Source organism: Aythya ferina (assembly GCF_964211825.1).
Source record: "Aythya ferina genome assembly, chromosome: Z".
Lineage (NCBI taxonomy): Eukaryota > Metazoa > Chordata > Aves > Anseriformes > Anatidae > Aythya > Aythya ferina.
In genome coordinates this window covers 18,601,233-18,619,832 of record NC_140299.1, presented here as the reverse complement: position 1 = coordinate 18,619,832, position 18,600 = coordinate 18,601,233, and the positions used below count along the sequence as shown (strand labels likewise).

General features: G+C 38.9%; 1 protein-coding gene across 1 annotated transcript in view; it reads right to left on the bottom strand.

Moving 5' to 3' along the window:
• The window catches only part of MTREX (Mtr4 exosome RNA helicase), a 46,988-nt gene extending 28,400 nt beyond the window's left edge, over positions 1-18,588 (bottom strand). The window contains exons 1-15 of the mRNA XM_084505097.1: positions 18,446-18,588; positions 18,211-18,330; positions 16,505-16,571; positions 14,377-14,439; positions 13,721-13,833; positions 12,740-12,914; positions 12,386-12,476; positions 11,928-12,052; positions 9,539-9,637; positions 8,073-8,175; positions 7,781-7,912; positions 6,695-6,774; positions 4,805-4,915; positions 3,765-3,866; positions 1,805-1,930 (exon numbers count right to left, since the gene is read on the bottom strand). Of these exons, the coding sequence (XP_084361223.1) occupies positions 1,805-1,930; positions 3,765-3,866; positions 4,805-4,915; positions 6,695-6,774; positions 7,781-7,912; positions 8,073-8,175; positions 9,539-9,637; positions 11,928-12,052; positions 12,386-12,476; positions 12,740-12,914; positions 13,721-13,833; positions 14,377-14,439; positions 16,505-16,571; positions 18,211-18,330; positions 18,446-18,546 (1,608 nt within the window). The 5' untranslated portion in view covers positions 18,547-18,588. The remainder of the gene's footprint in view (positions 1-1,804; positions 1,931-3,764; positions 3,867-4,804; positions 4,916-6,694; positions 6,775-7,780; positions 7,913-8,072; positions 8,176-9,538; positions 9,638-11,927; positions 12,053-12,385; positions 12,477-12,739; positions 12,915-13,720; positions 13,834-14,376; positions 14,440-16,504; positions 16,572-18,210; positions 18,331-18,445) is intronic.
• Between the last annotated feature and the right edge of the window lie 12 nt (positions 18,589-18,600).

Below are 18,600 nucleotides of genomic sequence, written 5' to 3'. Positions count from 1 at the left end.
ACTTTCCCCTCAAAATCTAGACAAAAAATATAGATCACAGAACCACGGAACTGTAGGGGTTAGAAGGGACCTCAAGAGATCATTTTGGTCCAACCCCCCTGCCAAAGCAGGTTCCTTAGAGCAGGCTGCCCAGGTAGGCGTCCAGACAGGCCTTGAATATCTCCAGAGAAGGAGACTCCACAACCTCCCTGGGTAGCCTGTCCCAGTGCTCCGTCACCCTCACCATGAAGAAGTTCTTTCACATGTTGGTGCAGAACTTCCCGTGATCCATCTTGAGGCCATTGCCCCTTGCCCTGTCCCCACAAACCACTGAAAAGAGGTTGGCCAAATCCCTCTGTCTCCCACCCCTCAGGTGTTTATACACATTGATGAGATCCCCTCTCAGTCTTCTCTTCTCCAGGCTGAACAGACCCAGGTCTCTCAGCCTTTCCTCATAGGGAAGATGCTCCAGGCCCCGTATCATCTTTGTGGCCCTCCGCTGGACTGATATCCAAAAAATATAAGTGATTTATTATTTCCCTCTTCTGTCTTAATTCATGCAGATCGAGTCCTACGATTCTCAAACTAGTGAAAATACAAATGCAAAAATACCTTTTAAATGGTTGAGACAAAAAAATGAAATATTCGCTTTTCTTAAACTATTTATATTCATTTCAAATAAATTAACTTAAAAAAAATATTCTTTATAGAAATAGAGATTAGAAGTACACAAAATTAAGACTTCAAAACAAGCCTTTTTTTGTTCTCTCATTTTGTATCTCCTGCTGTTAAACGAGCTCCAGCATTTTTCAAATTTCTTTTTACTAGCAAAAATTCATGAAAACTTTGACTTCAAGATGGCAAACACTGTTTGCGTATAAGATGGATCTAACGCACAGGTCTATTATGAGTGAACAAATAGCACGGACAGTAAGTAACTGCAGCCATGTACATATTTTTCCTCCTTAAATTTATCTTAACAAAACAGAGAAACACCGGCTCCTGATTTTTTTGCCACAAGACCTGCAAATACGTATTTTTATTAACATATCCTGATACTGACTTTAAAATGATTCCCACAAATTATGCAAACCCTAAAAATATTATAAATGCAGTTTGACCACAAATGACCTACTATTTTTTTTTACCAATGGTACAAGCTACTGAGTAATGTATTGAGCAGTCCCTCAAGTGTTCAGTTTTTTAGATATTTTCATAATGATTGTAAGCAGCCTGAGATGGTCTATGCACACAGTACAGTATTTTGCATCAATATGATATTTTTTGCCACAGAATTTAAATAAAAGCGACAATGAGTGCAATGTCTCATATTTGAAGTATAAAGAAAAAAGATCATAATACTCTGTAACAACTTCCATTATAGTTTGGGGAAGTCCTATAATCTAATACTGATTTCAACCACAAGAGTAGTTTTGGACACTTTTGATTCACAAACTTCTAAAATTTTCCTGCAGGCCCTATGAATTTCTCCAGTCATTTTTAGGTCATTGACGGTAATCTTGTTTTTTGAGTTATCTTACTGAACCTCATTTTTCAGTCTATTACATTGAAAAGACCATTAACAAGCCTTTATTTTACCACAGAACCAACATTTTAATTACCCTTGTGAGAGCTCAGCAAAACTTTTCTTATGCACCAATATTCTTGAATTGACTGCCATCAGCAAGGAACAAACAGATCACTGTAGTATTAGAGCATCATTAAAGAAAGAGGATAAAATTCTGGCTCTTCTGACTGAGATCCCTGAGAAACTGGAAGCAAAACAAAAGAAAAAGCAACAAAACAGCTTTTCTCTCTCTCTTACCTTCAAAAGCTGTTTGCCAATTGTTGGACTCATTTTTTCATCCACCATGAGAATTACTATTCCTCTGTCATCCATACCTCGGCGTCCTGCACGACCTGACATTTGAATGTATTCACCAGAGGATATCTAAGATAAAAGGGAAAAATGTAACAAACACTAGAAAGACAGCAAGAACTTATGAAGTGCCATTTATGATTATATAGTACATGATCATGACCTATAAAAATTAACAGAAGAGTTGTATAAAACACAGTCATAACAGATCAAATTCATTATAATTGATCACTAAGGATCTAACATAAAAATCCATGCTTATGAATACTCTTTGTCAAAAGGATGATTTAACCAGTGCTTTCATAGCTACATTTATTGATACATTACTACAGTGATTTCCCTAACACCATCTCAATACGTGCTAACCCCTTTTTACTCATGTCTCACACTTGTAAATCTTAAGTTTGAAGTGCATGGTGGAGATCATTACAATATATTGCATCTGCAACATCCAGTCACAAAAACTATGTCAATTTAAAAGCAGGAGTTCCACATAGCTGATACCAAAAAGGTAGCTAATTCTTTCTTTCATATTTCTTAAGGACATCCAATCAGACTGAATGACTTGTGAAGCTGAACAGCCCAAACTGAGATTGAAGCGATGTTTGTTGCAAAACATATGTTGTTACATGTCCCATTTACCTTATTTTCCCATCTCTGAAAGAGGAATCAACACTTATAAAGCTTTTGTGATGATTTGTACACCCTTATTATTATTTACATGTGAATTACAGATCTTGTTTTAACATTTAAAAATGTTTAAATTGTTTATGTTCCAACTATTTAAGAACCCAACCCTTCCTTCTCACATCCCTGTCATTCCATGGGCTACCCAAAATACTCTGCTATAACAGAACAATCAATATTCTCCTGAAGTAGATCATCTCTTCTCTCAGGTGTGTCAAAACCTCAATTTGGTGATCATCATGAGAGTACTGAGCCCACTTATTCTCCAGATCCCTCTGACATGAAAGAAAATACTTGGTCTCACAGTTCAGGACAAACTGCAAGAAGTCTTAGGCTAATCAGCACTTAGGCTTATTCAGCACTAACCTGTTTGATGCCCTTTTGCTGTATCTATCTGTAGTGTTTTTACCCATATGGGATGCTGAACTCCACAACTACTCTCCCACTTCCCTCCTCAAAGGGAAAAGAGGAGAAAATGCAATGGAAAGGGCTCACGGGTTGAGATAAGAACAGGGAGATCACTCACCAATTATCATCACGGTCAAAACAGATCCATGGTAGGGAGATTAATTTATTTTATTACCCATTACTAACAAGCTAGAGCAGTGAGAAACTAAAAATTCAAACTAAAAACGCCTTCCCACCATCCACCCTCTTCTATCTCCCCTCCCCAAGCAGTGCAAGGGAACGAGGAACAGGGGCTGCGGTCAGTCCCTGATGCTTCTCTGCTGCTCCTTCACGGTCACTCTCTGCTGTGCCTTCTGTTGCGTGCCCATCTCCAGCCGTCCTGCTGGTTCCCGCTCCTCACTCTCCCAGCTGCTGTTGTGCAGATTTTTTCCCTTTCTTCAATCTGCTCTCACAGAGGAGCAAACAGCATCTCTTACTGGCTTGGCTCTGGGCAGCAGCAGGTCCCTTCAGAGCTAATTGAAGCTGGCCTTTATCTAATGTGGGGCAGCTGCTGGATTCTTTTCACTATCCCTGCAGCCCCCTTGCCATGTAAACCCACTATTAAATAATTTCATGCATACTCTGAGGAATCTTGTCTTTGGAATTTGTAGGCTAATTATAAATTGATTAGTAAACAACCAGAAAGATTTTTTGAAAGAAAAAAATATTTTCTATGACACCGAAGTGCATATGTCAACAGTAAATCTTATCTTAGTAAGAGTTTAAATAATGTAATTGAGTCATTCCCACGCACAACCTCTTTTTCACATACCCATCGGAAATCTTTCCCATCAAACTTGCAGGCACTCGTAAACAGCACAGTCCTGGCTGGCATATTAATTCCCATAGCAAAAGTCTCTGTTGCAAATAAGGCCTAAATAAACAGACTAAAGTTAAGCAAGCAAAAACAAAGACTAAGAAAACACATACATAGTCAAAGATTGCACAAAACTCCAGATTTTACTACTTATGTACTGTCAACATAACAACACAGGCACATTAAATGTTTAAAAACTGGAACAAAACCATTCTTTCCCCCTCCCCTCATTTCTTCTAGGAAAACAAGGTTAGTCATATGGGACCATGTGCCAGAAGTAAACACAAGCCCTGCAAATGCAATAAATGCTAGAAGCACTTGCAAGATTTCAGAAAACACTTTTGCCCCTCGAGTCTGCTTTTTCATAACCATATATCATACAACAGTTGAAAATTTTGAAATTGCACAATATAAGTTTTAATACTTCCAAATAAAATCTGAACACTTAAAACTAGAGCTGTGATTATGTACTATCATAAGATATTTAAGGCAACACATTTTAGACTACGTGGTAAAAAACAGCTTCAAGAGTTTTTTTTTTTCCCATATAAAGATGGAGATAATTATGCACACACGCTTCTCAGGGAAAGGGAGCTGCAACTAATTACATCAAATAACCTGTGTCACTGGAAGACTTAAAGACCTCCAGAGGGGATGTACGCATTTGCAGAACCCAGTATCTAGATCCACAAAACAGAACCCTGCCCCTTATATGTACGTAGTTCTTTTTATGACTGCCTACTTACTAGTCTATACAATGTTTTAAAAAAGCTTTTGGTAAATACTAATCCTGAATAGAAGTACACTCAAACCCCAAAGCATTTTTCAGAATGGCATTTGCAGTAAGTCTTTCTTTCCCCTTTTTCACCCAAGAAGCAGATCTTCACTATATCCTAGAACGCCTTCTGAGCTAAGATAAACTCATTCGGTTTGTCAGGATTACTGACAGCGTATTCAGAACAGATTAAAACCCAAATGTGAACACAAAACTATACCTTTATTAGGCCCTCAGAGAAAAGAATTTCTATAGTTTCTTTCAAGATAGGAAGCAGACCGCCGTGATGGATACCAATTCCACGCTTCAGAAGAGGAAGTACATGCTCAACCTGGGAAGAAACACAAGACCAGTAAAGAAATTTTAATATTCTTTCCAGAAATATAAAACCTCTGCTCTTAGCATACATGTATTTATAATCAGGAAATGGTGGATTACAGTAATGTTGTGGTTTAAACCAGCAGGCAGCTCAACACCACAATGCCATTCGCTTATTCCCACCATCCCCCGCCACAGTGGGATGGGGGAGAGAATCGAAGGGAAAAAGAAGTAAAAGCTCACGGGTAAAAGCCCACTACAGCCAGCCACCGCATATTAGATGTTCAGCATAACACCACACGGTGTGGGACACCCCTTTGGCTCGCCTAGGCCAGCTGTCCTGGCTGTGTCCCCTCCCAGCTCCTGGTGCACCCCCAGCCTCTTGCTGCAGGGCAGTGTGAGAAGCTGAAAAATTCTGGACTTCGTGTAAGTCCTGCTCTGCAACAGCTAAGACATCAGTGTGGTATCAGCGTTATTCTAAATTCAAACCACCGCATCATGCCACCTACTAGGAAGAAAATTAACTCTATCCTAGACAAATCAAGTAAAAATATGCCACTTCAGTATTACTTTCTACTAAAACTAGGAATGGTAAGAACGGTAAAGCCAACAACCAACTTTTTCAGCAGTAGGGTTAGGCCTATTGTGAAGCTACATGCTAATTTGCGAATGCAGTTAATATTTAAATTAATCTCTCTCTCTCTATATTTTTTTTTCCAGTGATTTGCATGTGTATTTTGTATTGATATTGTATTGAATGCAGTGATTTCATTTATTGATCTGTGTAGTAACAGTGAATTGAGCACCTACGAATGCTGCAAAGGGAACTTGGTGCTGCCAATGATGGAATTAATCTCTGTATTTCTAAAAACTTTACACTTTAAGATAGCTATGTAAGTTTTATCTTCAACAAAGGAAAAACAGAGACAAAGGTAAGATTGTCATTAACAATGTAACTATGAACATTTGGTTATCACCTCGCACCTAATTCTGAGAATATGCTTTTCAGATGTCAATGCCTAGAGAGACCAAAACAGATCATACAGGTATAATCCCTCTGTTATATGTGCTGCTTTTTCAGTACACTTGAAACCTTATACATTGGTTTCCTATTGTCAGTTCTTCTCAAGTTCAAAAACAGAACAGACATTTTGAATCTGAAGAGAGCAGGCACAGCCAAAAATTAAGTGGTTGTTTTCTTCAAGGAGGAATTGCCATGCTCATAATAAAGATTGCTATAGTAATGATTGATGGATGCAAGTAATGGGGAGGGGTGCAGAAGAAACTACCGTTTTCAGACGTACTGAATGCCATAATATTCTGTTCATTTAGGAGACTGTATTTTTCTACTGTAAAGATGAAGTTACTATACTTAGTGATTGCAGATTAAATTACAATGCAGAAGGATCACTGCAATTTTTGAAAGGCTCAGCAGTCAGTATCTGATAAAATGCATACTGAATTCACATTTGAACTGTTTCCAGACAGTTTTAGCCCCAGTATAAGCTTTCATGTGTACTTAAAAACATACTTGGAAAAAAAAACAAAAACAAAAACAGAAATACAGGGTAGGAACTCCCTGGTTAATTTTATCACATGTGATTTGCTGGAATCACAACTAGAAGGAATCCTAGTCACTGAATCCTGTTCACAATGCAAGAGACAGAAAACCTCAGAAAGATCAATGAGAACATCCAATTTATGATTTCTGTACCCACTACACACGACCCCCAGTCTCGAAAGCTGCAGAAAACAAGAGACCAGTAGCTACCCTCATTTAGTCTACACTCACCTGAGGAAGCTTTTTGTCTTCATCTGACAAACAGTCAATTGCATTATTGAATACTTCTTCAACCATCTTTTTCTCTTCATCTGAAAAGGCAATTTGTAATTTATTAGCCTTTTAGATTTTGTAATAACTTGTGTAAATAAAGCTATTACATTCTCAGGTTTGTAAAATTTTAAAATAGTGTAGAAGGCTGTGAAATCTACACAAAACCACTTACACTGTGGTCAGACAATCAATCAGTGTGGGCCTTAAAGAGCCTAACAGTGACTGTATGCTTAGGGAAGAGGAAGAATAGCACAAACCTGTAATAATCATCAAAATTTCAGCTACCATTAAGCTTGGTATTTTTCAGCTTCATGTATGTTCTATCTATTTCATAAACCTCCACGTTTGTCTTCTATCTGACAGTGCCCATCTGCACACTTCTCCGTTAATACTTACACACTTTCCATACACTGAACCAGAGCATGCAACGACTGGGGAGCAAGTGAGCAAGCAAGAACCCTGAAGAGTTCTCAAACAAGAAATAGTATTCTGACTTATAACAGAGCCCTTACTTTTGTTACTACTCTTAACATTCCAGGAAGCCAGGAACTTAAGCCCATTTTCCAAGCTTGGTCTTAATCCAAAATGAAAAAAAAAAAAATCTTCTTTGTTTACTGTTACGGTTTTTCTTTGATGAGATGGGAGATGAAGTAAGGAAAGAAAAGTGGACTGAACAGTTGAGCAAGAACAGTCTAGTGGTTTGTTTTACAGCTGTTTTAATTTGGAGAAAATGCTCAGATTTCTAGATGGACTTTTCTATAAATTCTTCTGGTATTATCACGGTGAACAGGATTTTGGAGAAAGAAAAATTTATTATAGAGGAACAGTTAAACATTGTGATGATCAAATACTCTGTGTACCCACAGTTTCCTACTGAAAATAGGCTGATGTACTGGAATGGTAAATAAGTACCAATTCAAAAAGTGGTAAATATTTTACATTTGTTTTTACACAAAAGGACTCAAATGAAATAACTACCCAGAATAATATTTCATTTCAAATTACAATTTTTGTTGAATAAAACTATATGTTACTTATCAGTACCTGTATTGAAGTCTAACTTTGTCATCTGAAGTGCATAGGCTTCACAATCTTTTTTACTGAAGCTGAAAATAATTACAGGTTGGAAATTCCTTTCCATGATCATCTTCACAATCTTAAAAACATTTGAAGGACCTGTAGAGAGATCACACGAATTTCAAAGTTATTTTAGCAGAAAATTATTCTGTTAAGTAATAATTAAAATAGAAGCACAACTTAGGTGCAACTTTTTTTTTTTTAAAAAAGAAAGGTTATATAATGCAAGAAGTTACATAAGAATGAGATTCAAACTCACCTTTTGTTCCTCCTTTCCTGCCTTTCTGGTCCCCTTTTGCTAAGTCTCCTGCATCTCTAAGCACTTGCATTGCTGTGTTAAAATTATCTTCTCTGAAGTCTCCCTAGATATAAAACACAAGCTTTGTAAACAATTACTTCTTACATAGCCCACTGAAAAATACATACTAATTTACATATCCAGTACTATTACCACACATTTACATGCAGAAGGACAAAAAAACAATGCATAAGCTTACAAACGACATTATTAGGTTGAGTGTCGCAGCTCAGAATTTTATTTGTGTCTCTGAAGTTATTGTTTATTGTTTTATCTACTATACCATCAACTAAGTTAGACATGCTCAGTGACTGTGGTGGTTTCACACTGACAGACACATCTCCATCACACCACTTTCTTACTCCTCAAAGTAAAAGGGGGAAAAATACCATGAAAAAGGGCTCAAGGGTTGAAATAAGGATAGGGAGATCACTCAGCAATTACCACAGGCGAAGATTCAGCATTAGGAGTTTAGTATCATTTATTGCTTATCACTAGCAGACTAGAACAGTGAAAAAATAGAAGCTAACTAAAAATCCCTTCCCCTCCCCACACACTCTCCTCTACCTCGTCCCCCAGAGCAATTCAGGTGAACTCATTCTTCGTGGGCTCCTCTCCATGGGCTGCAGGGGCACTTCTGTTCTGTACCTGCAGCACCTCACCTCCTGCCCTCCTGCACTGACCTTGAGGCCTGCATGACTGGCTCTCACTATTCACTCTCCCAGCTGCTGTTGTGCAGTATTTTTTTCTGTTTGTTAAGCATCCTCTCTCAGATGTGCAACCAGTGTTGATCACTGGCTCAACTTCGGCCAGCAGTGGGTCTTTTCTGGAGCTGGCTCTGCTCTGACATAGAGCAGCTGCTGGGTGCTGCTCTCAGAGGACACTTGTGCAGCCCCCTGCTACCAAAACCTTGCCATGTAAACCCAACACAATGGCACAATAGCGAAACTGACTTACAGGAATGTCTACATAAAGATATTCTGCCCAATTAAGTGCAATATTGCTGTTTACAGCATAAGCTGTAATTCAATAATGAATTGTAAACACTGTTACTTCTGAATCACCTAAAGACACAAAAACATTATGCCCCCCTCAAAGAAAGTTTAAATGCTACCTTTAAAAAAAAAAAAAAAAAAAAAGAAAATTAAGTGAGAAACAGTACCAGCAACCTCAGAAAGCAAGGATGAGGGTGCTTAACACATCTCAGCAAAGCACTGCTCATCTGAGTACATGACATTAGAGAATAAAATCAGTGTCTTCTATATGACTCCAAAATCAACATCTCAGAGATCACCGTTACCCATTTGTACCTCATTTTATTTTAACATAAACATCCTTTGCATAGTCAATCCAAGTTCTGCAAAAGATGAAACTCATTACTGATATGTGAGGAAAAAGAAATTTCAAACTAACTGACTATGCCTTACATTTTCATCAACGACAAGACGCAATCCATCTCCTCCTGCTGGGAATATATAGTGCTGCAGTGGAGTAGGTCGATAGTCTGTGTAAATCACATGGCAGGGCTATAAAAAAGAACAGCATATACGTAAGTTATTTCATATTTCTAAATGAACTGGAAAAATACTGGCTTGAGGGAAAATCCAACGCATTTGTTTTAAAATACATCCTTCTGAAAGCCAGAATCTAAGATTTAAAGAAATTTAAGTTTTCTTCCCTGAATATGGATTTTGTACTAATGATGTTGCTTAAAAATGTGAAATCTTGCTAATCCTTCAGAGTAACACAAGCTGACAACAATCTCTTATAAAAAAGAAAAAGCAAAGATAGGTAATGGTCTCTTTTATATTATTAAACAGACTTGAAATATCCTCATATCGTTTAAAACCAAAGGAAGAACTATTAATTTCTATTTTGTAAAAAAGCCTGCAGTATTTCTTGCACCACCTAAAAAAGGCATTGTATATTTTTTAAAACATTACAAGTTTTAACATGTGAGTAACGCTTGTTTAGAAAAAAATAAATGAAACACTTCCTTAAAAATATTAAATCTTATATAAATCTGCTTTAAAAAAAAGATCAGTCAAGTGCTCTGCAAAACAAAGTCAAAGCTTTGTGCCAAGTTTGAGTAAACATCTCTTATGCTATGCTCCTTTCATCACAAGCCACATGAGAAACAAAGCTGGGGGTTATTTTTAAAATCAGAGCAACCTCTTGTGGAAGTTCCTTCCCCAATTCTAATTCATATATTCTTTGCTGCAAAACTGTCACTGAAAAAAAAAAAAAACAGAATAAAAATTAACTGAAAGGTTCTGGAACAGGACATATTCATCATATTCCTCTTTTCTCATTTTGGCTGCATGTATATATATTTCCTAGGAATTTATGGTTTACTTTTCATTCTTGCGTTCTAGTAGCAGCACATATCACTCATATGAACCGTGCTATGCTAACTGAGCAAGGCAGCGGTCCTGTCCTTAAGCTCATTATGAGAATCCTCTATGTGAAACAGCTCAATACTTGCTAAGTGCAGTTTAAGCCTGGGATAACAGCAAAGGCCCTGCATACAGGCATAGTTTGAAAACAAGAGGTCCCAGAACTATGATCTCCACTGACGGTTAGTCAAAGAAGACATGCAGCTTTGACAGCTGGTAAAAAATAATAATAAAAAAAAAAAGCTGTAAACATAAGGAAGAAAACAAGCAGAAGCTAAGAAAAAGATCTGAGCAGCAGGAAAAGGCACCTACTTTCAGCCTGCGATAATATTATCTTCTGGAATTGTGCACAATGTAGTCCATGGGCCAAAAAACACCCAGACACTGAAGAATTCATTGCAAGACAAGATCTTCTGTTAAGAAAAGGCTATTATCATAAGAATCACTGCTGTGGAATCACTCTAGGAGGGACATCTGCTCTCCATGCCAGTTCCAAGGACCTATGCTGTGAATCTCTGCCGCCTTCTGCCCTGCCTGCCTGCTTCCAGGACCCAGCTCCTCAATCTGGCTGCCTCATGAAGTTCAGCTTTGCCTCTCTCTTCCAGCCTGTTTCAGGAACCATGATATGCTAGTCAACTGTGTGCAGTTCTGGGTGCCACAATTTAAGGAGGACTTAAAACTACTAGAGAGTCCAAAGGAGGGCTACAAACATGTCAAAGGGTCTAGAGAAGATGAATGAGGAGTGGCTGAGGTTGCTTGGATTGTTCAGCCCCGAGCAGAGCAGGCTGAGGGGAGGCCTCATGGCGGTCTGCAGCTCCCTCATGAGGGGAGCGGAGGGGCAGGCGCTGAGCTCTGCTCTCTGGGGACAGTACGAAAACAGGAAGAGAAATAATTACAAATTAGTGTGAACTTAGCAAGCATATCCAAGATACAACTGAAAGCTCATAAAAATGGTTGACAACTGCTTGTCATGCTGCTGGCAGCCCACTGACAATCACACACCTATTTTAATGCAAACAATGAAATAAAAGTTTGTCTTTGTTGAAACAGAGATGAATATAATGTTTACGGATTGCAAACAGGCCCTTTGAAGCCTCTGTGTCCTGAAAGGCCTGCCTCTGAAGATCATAGTAATTTCACAGTGTTTCATAATTCAGTGTTTGTTGAAATCAAGCTGGTGTCTAAATAAATGGTAAAAATAAACTATTAAAGAAAGAAACGTTAAAGTTGTATGTAGAACTAACAATCCATACAGACACAAAGGCTAAGTGTACAATCAAAGGAGTGATCTACACCATCAGTTAGAAGCTATAATAACATTATAAAGAGAGGCTTGTAGGTCTAGGTTTTTTTTTCGAAACAAAGATGCAGTATTATGCCACAAGATCACAAAGATAGAGGCCTCTCACATCAAAATTACCTGTTTGTGAAGATGACAGATCCATTCAGCAAACTGACGAGCATTTGGAATAGTCGCGGAAAGGAATACATAGTGAACATTGTCAGGGAGCAAAATAATCGTCTCTTCCCAAACTACACCACGTTCTGAAAATGGAAAAATCATATGGGAAATGTTATTCAAGTCTGTTTTTCAGCTCTGAAACCAAAGAACGGCATACTTAAAGACAAAATAAAAGAAAAACTAACAAATGCCTCATATATAAGTACACACACGTCCTCAAAGTTGCTTTTGTCTCAGCAAAGATAATGCAGACTGCTATGCACAATAGCTATTTCACAAAATTCACTAGAAAACATATTCTGTATGATTTATGCACAAAGATATCTGATTTCAAGAGAAAATAGAGATTTAATAAAGGAAGCAATCTTTGCTCTTCAAAAAAATGGATATGAAACGCAAAATTGTATTAAAGTTACCTGAATCTCTCATGTAGTGGATTTCATCAAAAATAACCCACGCAACTTCTCGCATAACCTCAGAACCTCTGTAGAGCATACTTCTCAGGATCTAGAAAACAAAGAAAAAGGATCTGTCACAAATTGAGATTTAAAGTTCCTGACAGAGATTCCAAAAGCATGAATTTATAGAGATTTACCTATTTTTTCAATAATCTGAAGTTAAATCAAGCGCAAGGGAGAAATAATGAACTTTCAAATTTTTTTTTTTTTTACCCTAACTGGGATTTTTATGATAATTTTTATTAGTATCAGACCTTTCCAAACATAAGGTACAAAACCACAGATAGATCAAGAACTTGTGTCTGATCTTACCTCTGTTGTCATCACCAGACAAGAAGCTGTAGGATTAATGGTGACATCCCCAGTCATCAAACCAACATCCTGAAACTCTTCATACATCTCACGGTACTTCTGATTACTCAAAGCTTTAATTGGACTCGTAAATATCACACGCTGTTTCTCCCTCAAAGCCAAGGCAATTGCATACCTGTATTCAAACATTGAACATATTACAGTTGCCAGGAAGATATACACAACTATTTATTTTCCTCTTACCTTTTTGTTGAAAAAAGAAAAGTAATTCAAAACACCAGTAGAATGATACAAAGCACTTCTTATCTGTTTAAGTTCAGTGCAGTCTAAGCTTAACTACTTGTGTCTCTTTGGAGAGTGACAAATGGCCCAAAAAATAACTGATGTAGATGGACTTCAGAACACATCTAATTATAACTAAAAATCTAATCATAAATGCTTTGTGTCAAACTACTACTCTGATCCCATGTTACATATTTTCATGTAGATCTCACTTCTCATCTCAGGTTGGCAAAGTCACTCCAAACCCTGGCAAAAATGTATGTGCTTGTTTAAACATTTCTTGCCTGATAAACACCAAGATGCTAAATAAATCAAACTGATACTTCTGACATAAAAGTTAAAAAACAAACAAACAAAAATGGCCTTCTTCATTAGCTACAAAAATGGGCTAGGACACAAAGGTATTTTTTCTAAATTCATGTAAATCTGTATTGCAGAAATTTTTCTCTCAGTCTGTAGAAAAACGTCTCAATAAGGACAGATTGTTTAAAAATAAAATAAAAGCTTAAACATTACTCAAGCATTTCAATACCCACTCAGCTAGATGAAAGAAATAGTTATTTATATTTTAGTGCAGTCAATTCAATTCCAAGCTGTTTAATCTAGGAATTGATGCACAACAGCTACTGATGGTTCAACAAAATGACAGTAAAAGCATCACACATTTTCTTATTAAGAACCTGTCAGAAAATTACTTACTCTGCACATACAGTTTTACCAGCTGATGTATGAGCTGACACTAACACAGACTGGTTATTATCTACACAAAGAATTGCTTCTCTCTGAAAGGCATCGAGACTAAACGGATATTCCTAAAAAGAAAGAAAAAAACATTACATATTTTTAACATAGACTACTACCTACATTGATTATTCTCTGACTGAACGAGCATGCAAATTACAGGCAGAAATTAAATCATGCACATAGACATTTGTAATTTCAATTAACCTTAATCCAGTATTTTGCAGTGGCTTGTTATTTACATAAAATTATCTAACACGCACACACCTAAGATCTTTGCTGATATCTTGTTGTTGTATGGAGTGAAAATCTGGCCCAGACGACTGGATTTTCTCTAATTTTCTAAGTCAGGACAGAAATTATCACACAGCACCAAAGCCTTTGCCCAATGTTGTAGAGTAGAAACAAAACCACAAAAGCCTCTCCACTCCATTCAACCGCTTTATTTTACTCTACCACATTTAAAATACGAATATCAATCTTCCTTATGACAGGTCATCTTTTTAAACCTTTGTCAAGTCTTACTGGCAAAGTACAACACTTTTCCTCTCTCTACCCTTACCTACTAACTAAAGCATATGCAAGAAGAAAAATTAACGGAATCTATCACATACTTTTGCAGGTTTTCCAGTTCTTGGCTTTAGACCTTTGAACTCTTCATTTGCTGGAAGTGCAACCTATAAAATATATTTTAAACAAAAACAATTGCAGAATTCTGTGTGTCCATTCCAGTGACATATCAAGCTACGAAAAGCTGAAGAAGGAAATGCAAAATGCAGGAAAACTTACATTACTTTCTATTATCCTGGTTCTATGAGCTCATGTGTCAAGGTGTCCTTTCTCTCACTATCTTTACCCTCCTGACACAGTACCCCTTTTCCCATTTCTCTGACACTTCTTGCTGTCTGATGTGAAATATTTCTGGTACTACCTAACTTAAAACATAAACTCTTCTGGCCAAGATGCAGTCACAATTTCTGGCCAACGGAGGTTAAAAGCAATTGCACAGCTCACATTGATCACACTCCCTTGCCAGGGACCTGCTTATAGAGGTTAAGTTCCTGTTCCTGACTAACATCTAATATTCATTCATACTAAGTATTTAAGCCCTCTTCAGTTACTAAGTGATGACAAACCTCTATCAGACATCTCTACATAACAAAGTCTGTGCAGATGCATTGGCTTTAAAACCTGTAACATCAATTGTACAGACAGTTTCTGTACTAAAAATGCATCATCATACAGGGTCCTTTAATGTGACCCTAATTAGCATGGGTTAGTTCTGGAAGACAGATAAGCGCAAATACAGGCTGGGCAGAGAACAGATTGAGAGCAGCCCTAAGGAGCAGGACCTGGGTGTGCTGGTTGATGAGAAGCTCAGCATGAGCCAGCAACATGCGCTTGCAGACCAGAAAGCCAACTGTATCCTGGGCTGCATCAAAAGCAGTGTGGCCAGCAGGGCGACGGAGGGGATTGTGTCCCTCTGCTCTGCTCTTGTGAGACTCTGCCTGGAGCCCTGCATTCAGCTCTGGGGCCCCCAGCACAAGAAAGATGTGGAACTGATAGAACATGTCCAGATGAGAGCCACAAGAATGATCAAGGGGCTGGAGCACCTCTCCTACAAGGACAGGCTGAGGGAGTTGGGGTTGTTCAACCTGGAGAAAAGAAGGCTCCAGGAAGACCTTGTAGCAGCCTTCCAGTGCCTAAAAGGGTCCTACAGAAAAGCTGGGGAAGCATTACAGGAAAGTCAGGGAGTGTAGTGATAGGACAATGAGTAATGGCTTGAAACGAAAAGAGGATAGGTTTAGATTAGATATAAAGAAGAAATTCTTCATTCAGAGAGGGTGGTGAGGCCCTAGCACAGGCACATTTTGCCCAGAGCAGCTCTGGCTGCCCCATCCCTGGAGGTGCTTAAGGCCAGGCTGGATGGGGCTTTGGGAAACCTGGGCTGGTGGGAGGTGTCCCTGCCCATGGCAGGAGGGTTGGAATTAGATGATCTTTAAATTCTCTTCCAACCCAAACTATTCTATGATTCTAAGACAGAAGGAAAAACAAACTGAGCATGTAAGTACAGGGAAGTTAAAATTGACATATTTAATACTCATAGAAACTCTTTTTAACAATCACCTTGAGAAGAAGTACGATTAAACATAATAAAATAAAAATCAGCATTAATGCTTCTGATTTTTCATTTTATAATTGTATCATTTCCATTAACATAATCTGAAAATAGATAATTCTCATTTTCTTGCTCTCACATACAGTCTCTTTTCCCATTTTACCAAAATGTCCTTTGAAACACTGAACAGCTTGACATGAAAGCCTTTCTTTCTTGAAAAAGATTAGAAAAATACTTCCATGCACTGCTGAACAGTAACATTGTACCATGAGTACAGACTTATTTCAATAACAAGAACAGCACTCAGAATGTGCTCAGTACTTTTCAAATACAAAAATATATCAATATTATCATTGAGTTTTCCACAGCCACTCACTTTATTGCAAGTATCACGCAAACTGCTTCTAGTAAGATATCCTGTTGAGTTTTAAAGTGTATTTTGCGCATGGACAGTGTCAGGTGCATATGTCAAACTATGCATAGGCCTGTTCAATCTTAAATATACTATCAAATGACACATAATTAGTATATTAATAAAGGTAAACAATATTATAATACTAACAGTAGTGCATGTACTTCTACAAAAAACCTAGACTTCCCACGTTCAGTTGCACTGTACTCACCTCATGTGTGCAACCTTCAACAGTTTCCACAGCTTGCACCTTTACGTGAGGCATCAGGTCTGCCAGACTAAAAAAATATGAGTTAGGATTGCCAAAGAATATATGTAAGAATCCCGTTTTCTTTATAAAATGGAAAACGTCAAACTTCACCTCTACTTTAACTGCAGCACCTAAAAAATGATGTGCAAATTTAAACTGGACATTTGGTAGAGGTGCCTACCTGTACTAAGCACATCTGTAAGTTAACGTTTTGCTATTTTGTAAGTGTACTTACAAAAAAAAAAAAAAAAAAGCTACTACTTTAGGATTTTTAGTATTTTAAAAACTTGCATCACAAAATTACTCTAGGGTCACATTTATAAAAGTATGTTCATATGGAGTTTGCCAGTTACATGTGGATTTTTTTTTTCTCAGTATACAAAAGCAAAATTCAAGACCTGTATTTGTGGTACTGAACAACAGCAGCCTGAAACAACCCAAGGAGCTGTCTTACGACAAGAACCCTCTTTTTCTTTACACTTCTCTCATGGCCACAAGCAGCTAGTATCTCACAGCACGTAACAGTTGTTTTCTCACACAGTATTAGCATACTTTAGGAAGCTACAGTGGGCAAGTACACATTTTATTGAGACCACTCACATAAAAAAAAAAAAGATTTAAAATGGTAACTCTTGTTCTGCTTTGCTTCTGCACAAGTACCCTATGATTGCAAAGTTCTGAAAAGTCTTCTCATGACTGTTCTCACAGAAAATCTTACCTTGAACTTGAAAAAAAAAAGACTACATAAGAGCAATGAATTCTGTCTGACAGAAGTAAGTGATATGTCACCCAAAGAAAAGTACAAGTACTCAGCAAGCACACAGTATTTATTTCTGCAGTTGAGTCTTTTATGCCTTGAACTAGGAGGTACACATCTATGCTTGGTAGCTCCAGATGAAGTTTTATTCCATGAACTTGCCTAATTGCTTCTGAACCCACATCATCGTCCAAGTTTCAAACAATCTCTTAGGATAGACTACGCTGACAAAGCTCCTGCACTGTCTGTTTTTTCACAACCCCTCAAAATACCTGTCAGGAAATTCTAGAAAGAAAAGACAGGTACACAGATCCTAAAGCACAAAACCAGCACTCTGGCTGCCCTTTGGTTGCCTTATCTCCCCAGCTTTCAACACATCCAAGCTTTCCCTCTTCTCCACGTCAGGTACCTTCCGTTTGTGTCCAAATTTAAAAGCATGCCTACACTTCCATCACAAATACACCCTGCAATTATAATCTTACGTGCCTCAGAAGTCTTTTTTCCTGTCCCTTTTGTCAAATTCATGCTCCTGTGTCCGAGGCTGACCGTGTCCTCCCGGGAGGTGGCACGCCGCCAGCCTGCCTCCTCACTGCCTGTGGCCCGCCGCATGCCTGCCACCAGCACCAGGCTGCCACCAACAGCCCCTCGCCCACGTGCAGCAGCACCACACCAGCGCTGGGCGATGGTTAGCTGCTGTCTGCGGTGAGATTTTAACCTCCTCCAGAGCTCGTCGCCGGTGAAGCCGTGCTACCCGCACATCCTCACGTACGCAAAGGTAGTTTAAAATAAGCAGGCAAACCCATCTCCATACGGAAACACTGGCGGGGTGCATCTGTTGGCTACTCGCAGGTGACATCCAGCTAAGCAGCACGCCTGGCGCGCTGTTTTTTATCCCCTCACGTGTACTTACTTCGTGTCTTCCGATACCACATCCTCCAGTTTGGGTTTCTTCCCCGAGCCCGCATCTTCTCTCCCGTCACCCTCAGCCTCCCTTTTGGCCTTCCCTGGCGCCGCTTCCTCCGGTCGCTTTCTGCGAACACACACACACACACACACACCTCGAGGCTCGCCTTTCACGGGCACCTTCCCAAAAACCCCTCACGGCGCCCTCCCCGCCACCCGGGCTCCCCCTCAGCCCCCCTCACCCCGTCCTCCTGGCGGCCTCAGCAGCCGCCGCCTTGCCCCTGGCGGCCGCCGGCTCCGCCTCGAACACGCTGAAGAGCTCGTCCCCGAAGGCGTCCGCCATCTTCGGCGCTACCCGCTCCGCTCCGCTCCTCCCCGCTCCGCCTCCTTCCTCTCC